The sequence below is a fragment of the Ceratosolen solmsi genome, unplaced genomic scaffold, assembly GCF_000503995.2.
Source record: "Ceratosolen solmsi marchali unplaced genomic scaffold, CerSol_1.0 scaffold6, whole genome shotgun sequence".
In the NCBI taxonomy this organism is placed as follows: domain Eukaryota; kingdom Metazoa; phylum Arthropoda; class Insecta; order Hymenoptera; family Agaonidae; genus Ceratosolen; species Ceratosolen solmsi.
In genome coordinates, this window is record NW_011948414.1 from 10124040 (window position 1) to 10131923 (window position 7884).

Here is a 7884-nt window from a genome sequence, read left to right on the forward strand (position 1 = left end):
AATTATTCATATAATATATTGTAAAACTACAAATTAATATCATCATTCAAAGTAATGTCTTTAAAAAAATTAATGCTAATATTGACATATTTATCAATTTCAAATCAGTTTGGAAAGAAATTAAAGACTTTTATTTTAAGAGTGATTCCGTATGTAATTATGCTCTATTTAAAATATTTAAATTTATCTATTTAAAATTATGCTTTGTTTCATTAAAAAATACATTATATATAAGACAAAAATATATTATCTTTAAGATAAAATTATAATCTAATAAAATCTTAATAATTAATAATTAATGCTACACTAACACACAAAAACTACACATAGCACATATAACTACATAAGAATAATGTATTGCAAATATAAAAAAAATATTTGTATATATATAAGAAAATTGTTTACTATTTAATATAATAAGAACAAAATATACATAGATAAAGTATATTACCATAAATAAAATTAAATTGCCAATACTTTCCGACTACTATTAAATATATTAATAGTACATGATTATAATAGAATTGTAGGTTTAATAGTTTAAAAAATAATTTTAAAATGGTGTCAAACAAGTAAGTACGTGTATAGTTAATATATAATTTAAAAGAATGCGTTATTATATATGCGTAATTACTTATTTTATTTATAGATATTTTAATTAGGAAAAATTATTAAAACCATTCGTAATATGTATTTTTAACATTGAACATAAAAAAATATAGAAAATTTTTACAACAACATTTAAGATAATGTTAATTAATACTTTATCAATGACTATTTGAAGTTATTATTATATATTTTTGTCATTGTTAATAGTTTTTTTTTTTTTATCAAATAAATTGATTATATTGTTTTACAATACATTTTTATATCTGGTTAAATACTTACTAAATTGTAGTGATATCACATCAATATAAATGTGTAACATTTATCAATTATATCTATGAACATTTTTCTTTCAGAAAATTATTTAAATTCTTCATAAATAATAACATGAATGAACATATGTATAAATAATAAATTACAATAAAATTTTTTTCTACAATATATGTATTCTATAATGCATACACTTAGTGAATGTCGAATAAATTAAAATAAGTATTATATTTTCTATTTTGTAAACGCAATTTTTATTCTGTACAATGTTATCTATATAATTTTTATCATCTCTTAGAGTACAAAATAATTTAAGCAAATGTTATAAGCATATTTATAAAAGTAATTGACAATTAGATAATTAGTAATTATTAATGTATAAATATTTATTGAATTATATAGAAATTATTTTGAAGTAAAATTTAATATTTTTATATATTTTAACGTTCCCTTTTGTCGATGGTTTAATAGATAAAAATATTAAACTTTTACAGGCAGTTTCAGCTTTGTTATCGTTAGTTAAGTGCTATATTTAATTAATAATAACTGATCTAATGAAATCGAGATAAGGATAAATTCTTATATATATATTGGGTATATTTCCAGAAGATGGCTCAATAGAAGATGCGATACCAATAAATTCATTAGCGGTACTTAACAAAGGACCTCCACGATCACCCTAGAATATGGTATAAAAATTAATCAATTACAATTTTTTGGTTAATCTGTAATATAACTAATTTTTGTTTTGTTTTTTTTTTGTTTTTTTTTTGTTTTTTTTTTTTGTTTTTATTACATGTAGTAATATTGTTATAAAATATTAAATTATTACAAATACAGGACAATTGAAAATTGGATTATCATTTTTTTCAATTAATATACGAATATTGAATTTATTTTTCAATTTTGAAGGAAACTAGATATTTATAATTCCAGTGCGTTTCACTTTATTGTTTCGTTCAAGAAAAACTGTACTTAAGTAAGTAAGTTGTGCAATTTTAATTGTATCTATCTAAATTCCTAAAATAATTGAATTAAAATTTCGACATTTCTGCATATTAGTTTTGAAATTTTTTTTCCTTCCTAATGTTATAATTACTGAGATAAAAAAGAAAAGTTAAATATATCTAAACACGCAGAATATATGTAAAATTAAGTGTAACATTAAATATTTTATTAATTTTACTAGTTCTTATGCTCGTGTACATGATATAAATAAGCATCGGTTAAACGCAGATTTTAGCTTTGCTTTTATTTATTTTTTACAACTACATAATATAAAATAAAAATATTAATAAAAAATATTTTTGATATTATTTTGTAATATTAAGGAAAAGTCATATATATTTATATATATATATATATATATATCTATAAAAACAGCATTTAACCACTATGAACATAATAATGTTGTAAAATAATAATATTTTTTATATAAAACTTACAAAGTTGGCGCTGACTTCTTCAGAGGTAGAAATACATATCAAATTTCTATGAATTTCAACCCCACGAATGCGTGAACAGTCATCATTAGAAATGGTTTTTGTCAAACCCTTTCGTAACAACAATGAAATAGTGCTAAAGGGAAAAGATGTTAGGCCCCATCCGAGGATTATACAATTAATACCATCTGGTAAATGTTTAACTGGAAGGCGTAACTTGGATTGAACCTGATCAAATTGTATATGACCCTTGAGCTGCAAAGTAAACATTTCCTTTTTCACAAATAGTTGATAAATATGTTTCAAAACGTTACTTACTTCACTATTCTTTATGATTATTTAAATAAAAAATTTTTTTTCCATTTTATTTTTTCTTATTTTTTTATAATTGTTATATTACAATTATATTTATTTTCTATAAAACTATACAAATCAATAAATAACGAATAGACATGAATTATTGTTATTTCTTACAGAAATGATCTTGTTTTCACCATAGTTCAATTTGCAATTGTCAATAGTCATAATTATATCAGAATATTGTCAAAAATTTTATATATTATAGACATTGGACTATATGCAGAAGATATGATTTCATTAGAATTATTTCTAATGATAAAGAGAAAGTGTACGGTTATTTACCTTTATTACACCGAAATCATGCAGCTTTATCGTAGTTGTGTCATCCTCCGTAAAATCGGGATGAATGAAGAGCAAGTCGATTTGATACGTTGGACCGTAGATACTTTTTGAACTAGTACTCCCTGTCTTAATAACAACTTTATCATTCTGAGTCTTTTTAATACAAACAGCTGATGTGAGAATGTGATAGTTACTTATAATTACACCACCACATATAAGCTCTCCAGTTTTTTCGATCCTCAAGAATGCCATAAAAGGATACTCCACTATATTTACGATTTCACCACCAATGATCCTCGAATTTTTACACAAAATTGCTGAAAACACTGGAACGATTTTCATATACACAAAGTGTATTAGATATCAATATTTTACGTTTATTAATATTGTAAAAAGCAAATACATTAAGCACTCTATGACTTAAGGTGAATGCTAATTGGTTTGTATGAAATAATTTCATAATCTATGAAATATATAAATATTTTCCGAATTTAATATACAATTATTATGTCTTATATTGGAGTTTAGTAGTACCATGTGACAAACTAAATTTATTGTTAACGTAATTTTAAAGTGTATTTATCACAATATACTTTATGAAGAAGTTTGGAGAGCTACCTTTTAAGGTAGCCTACACGAATTTCATACGAAGATAAATTAAAACACTATATATTTATTACGCATTAATTATATCATTATAAATTAAAATTTTTGTTAACTTACCAGTCATTAGTGCTAATAAAAAATACATGGCTGTTGAAGAATTCATTTCGAAATTTTTTTCAAAGAATCAACCAAGAATTAGTAAATGGTATATATATATATATATATATATATATATATATATATATGTATATGTTAATTCAAAAATAAATATCTAAATTACATATCTTGCCTAAAATCACAATTATTATTAAACGATATAAGCCACTATTAATATTAGCTAATGTAGAATATCTATGATGAATTTCAATACGTAGCCCTATATTGATAATTTCATATATCATTTCTCATATCTATGTTAAAGTCTTATTGTTTTGTTAATCATAAACTAATAAGTATTTTAAATTACAATAATATTTTAACCAATATACATTTTTGCATTGTTTATATAGCTGAAATGTTTTACGTTGAGAGTACATTTAATGGTTAAGAAATTTGAATCGTTAGAAGTAAAAGAAAACACATGATATATTGTATCAATATTTTTAATCAAAATATCAGAACATAAATTAAAATATTGTTCGGCTATTTGTGCTTTGAACAATTATAATTAAAAATAATTGATACTAAATTGTTAATTCAAATTCATTTAAAGTATTTTTAATCTACTTTTTCCGAGACTACTATATTTCAATACAATAATTTGTTAAAATTTTATGACACTGTTTCTCTAGAACTAAGTTTTTAAATATTATTTTGTTAATATTATTTCGTAGTGTATTAGCATTTATCAGAATATTATTATAATTATTATATAAAAAAAAAAAAAAAAATTAATTTTACTTAAATAATGCTTGATATTGAAGTTATATATATATAACTTTAATATCCAGCATTATTTAAGTAAAATTAATTATATATATATATTTTTTTTTTTCCATCAAGTGGAATAATAAAAATTAGGTTATTTTTTCATATATATATATATATATATATATATAATATTCATTCATGTAATTTAATTAATTAATTAAATTTCTTTATTAAATACAAAGATTGAATTTTATAAAGAAACAATAATCAAACATTTTTATCTGTATTTTAAAAGCATTTTAATCTGGTTATTCTTATGTACATTATTTCTTATCTTTCTCGTCGTTTGAACAAACTACACAAACTTTATGCTGTGATTCTATTAAGTCTCGGTCTCTTATTTTAATTACATACAACTATTAATTCACTGATGAATAAATAAAAAAATTAAAGCAAATGGGTTTACTTTGAACTTTAACCCATAAAGGAAAATAAGCCTTTTTGTGTTCGTGTTATTATCGTTTAGTTTATCGTGAAAGAATTAAATGTGAAATGTAGATGAAAAAAAAATTGATCGTTATTTTTGTCTATATATTTGAAATCTGATTTGTAAAACTCCTGACTGGACTTTGACACTTTTTAGTAGTGGCGCGGGTATAATTAAATTAACAGGCAAAACAGATTTTACATTCTTTATACTCATGAAAGTGTTTGTAACGAAAATGATTATTTTCTTTTTTGTTTGTATATTTTTTTTTTTTTTTTTGTGCATTATACTTATTTATAATGCTTTGATTAAATAATTATATCGAAGAAATAAAAATTAAATACATTAGTTATATGTTTTACGAAATACATATTATAAGAAACAATATAACATTTTCATTATAATTAGAGAAATCTTAAAGAAAAAAACTCTTTCAAAACATTAACTAAATTAACATTAACAGAAATTATCCTATCAGCATCTTATATTCTTTAATTTTTAAGTGAACATATGCCTCGACATATCTATACATGCACGATGAGCTTGAATGGTAAATAATTTTCTGCTAGAAAATCATTTAATCAAATACAGAGTAAAGTCCATCAACCAGCAATAGTACTTTATGTGACACCTTTCGTAATAATAATACTTATAGCATGTAGCCCTCGCGATCCTCGCGGTCCGATAAAATTGGCATCAATTAGCAGTGCGGTGCGACGAAGTATCCCCTATCGGATCGAGTCTATAACAAAGCGAGCGAAGCGTATTAAAAGCGAGAGAAAGAGCCGTGAAATAGGCTAAAGAGGTAGGGGGTCGAAGCATATAAACGACTGGGCGTTCGGGAAAAAGAGGGAGTCGTGCTTTCGCCTTTCGCCATCTCGATAAGGATCCGTTCGCGACGATCCTCGCTGGGGGGTGTTTTTGGGTGTAAGAGCGCGTGCCTGGGACGATAGTCATGCGGAATTTATTGTGCCAAAAGAGGGCGGATGCCTAGATATAGTCTAGTCAGTATTATATAACTGAATGGTTTTGATTTTGTGTGTCGCACTTTTCTGATGCTGCGCTTCTAAGGCATAAATTTCTTTTATAATGCAAGGTACTAATATTTCGATATTAAGCGAGTTAATAATATTCAGCATTTCAAACTAAGCATGGAAATTTATTTCTTGGATAAATTATTTACACGTACTTATTTTTTATTTTCATCAGTTTTTCATAAACATGTAACTCTCTAACGATCATGATTTTAATAGAGAAATGATAATTTCGCTTAACAAAGAGTCTTAACTTATTAATTTAATAAATAAATTCTTGATTTGTGAATTCAATAATTGTTTAAAAAGCTATACCGAATTATCTATTTAACATATACTTTTTAATATACACTATTTAATATATACATATTGCTTTTATAGGTTTCATCTAATAGAATATTCTTGAATTTTTGAGTATATTTAATTTCAATTTCAATAGTGCATATAAATTGTTTATTACCAATATATATTGTTTAATAATACATAAATATTTTCAAAGGGATATTTTAATTGCATTTCACGTGATCATTAACAGCATTTATAAGTTGATTTAAATTTATATTACTAGCAAACGCTAACGTCTATTTAAAAATATAATTTTACTTTAATGAATTTTAAACAAGCATTTTTACTGATACCAACTATACCAATTAATTACTCATTTGTAATAATAAAAAACAAGAACTAATTAATTATTGTATCAACAAGTCATCATTGTTATAACAGAAATCAATTATATTGCTCTACTGATACCGAATGTGCTAATAATATGTATTAGCATTGAAATATTTATTTTTATTTTGTATATTTATTCATCGAATCTTACGAATAACTCAGTGATTTTAATATACATTATAAAATTTAACGAATATTTATAGTAATTAATGATAATATTTTACAATACATTAGTTTTGTTAACGATGATAATAGAGAAAGTACTGAATAGAGAATTTAGAAGAACATTAAAGAGATATAATTTATAAGATTCATTTAAGATTCTTTTATTAATGCACCATTATCAGTTGACTTTAGTTCGCAAATTTCTCATCATTGTTTGTCTTTTACCAATAATGCCCGTCACCAGCTGACATATTTTTACAACTATTAAGAAAATTCAGTGATCTATAACAAACAAGGGACAAACTATAAATGTGTAAAAGTGAAAAAGCGTGAAGAAAGAAAGTCGGGACAGCATACGACCACTGATTATACCATTCATCGGGTGCGGTCCGGTTCCCTCTCTAAAAACGAGGGTGCCGAGATAGATAGATAGATAGATAGATAGATAGATAGAGAACGGGAGAGAGAGAGAGAGAGAGAGAGAGAGAGTTGGGAGATATAAAGTAAGAGGGTGAGATTTGGGGATTTGGAGGGTAGAAACGGGAGGGGGCGTGAATACACGCTCATCAATGGAACAATTCTGCGAGGCGCCTTTTCGTTAGCTTTCGAACAGTGTTGGGGGCTCTCCTTTCGATAACTCTTGTGTCGCGCCTACCATTGTTCAGTACTTTATAACGATTGTGGCCGGATCGTTTTCGGAGCGCTTGTGATTTCAAACTAGTTCATATACTTCGCGGGAAAAGAGACTTCATTTTTTTCGTGTAACGATTATGTGTCGTTCGATCATTACTAATCCAATGTTATTCCTTTATATATTTTGTTACTAATTCAAGTTTTAAGGATCTTGAATTTTTTATACTATTTTCTTTTATGAAGGAACAATCTCATTAGCTTAATGTTAATTCATTTACTAGGCCAAAATCATTATTAATTAATGAGAATGTTAGTATCGAGAGAAGACAGTATGTAAACAATAATAATAATAATAATAATAATAATAATAATAATAATAATAATAATAATAATAATGATAATAATAATAATGATGATGATGATGATTATGATGATGATGATGATATGATGATGA

The 7884-nt window shown here is 24.5% G+C and overlaps 1 protein-coding gene across 1 annotated transcript; it reads right to left on the reverse strand.

The window, feature by feature from the left end:
- Nucleotides 1-1328: 1328 nt before the first annotated feature.
- LOC105368421 (venom serine protease 34-like) lies at nucleotides 1329-3690 on the reverse strand. Its single transcript, XM_011507431.1, has 4 exons — nucleotides 3684-3690; nucleotides 2961-3286; nucleotides 2322-2573; nucleotides 1329-1555 (listed from the first exon to the last, which is right to left on the reverse strand). Exons 1-4 carry the CDS (start codon nucleotides 3688-3690, stop codon nucleotides 1409-1411), a joined length of 732 nt encoding a protein of 243 aa, XP_011505733.1. The 3' UTR covers nucleotides 1329-1408.
- Nucleotides 3691-7884: the final 4194 nt, after the last annotated feature.

Coding starts and splice junctions, on each gene's coding strand:
- LOC105368421 (XM_011507431.1), bottom strand. Junction 2,574..2,960: donor ATGATTTCGGTGTAATAAAG/GTAAATAACCGT, acceptor TTTACTTTGCAG/CTCAAGGGTCATATACAATT. Junction 1,556..2,321: donor AAGAAGTCAGCGCCAACTTT/GTAAGTTTTATA, acceptor ACCATATTCTAG/GGTGATCGTGGAGGTCCTTT.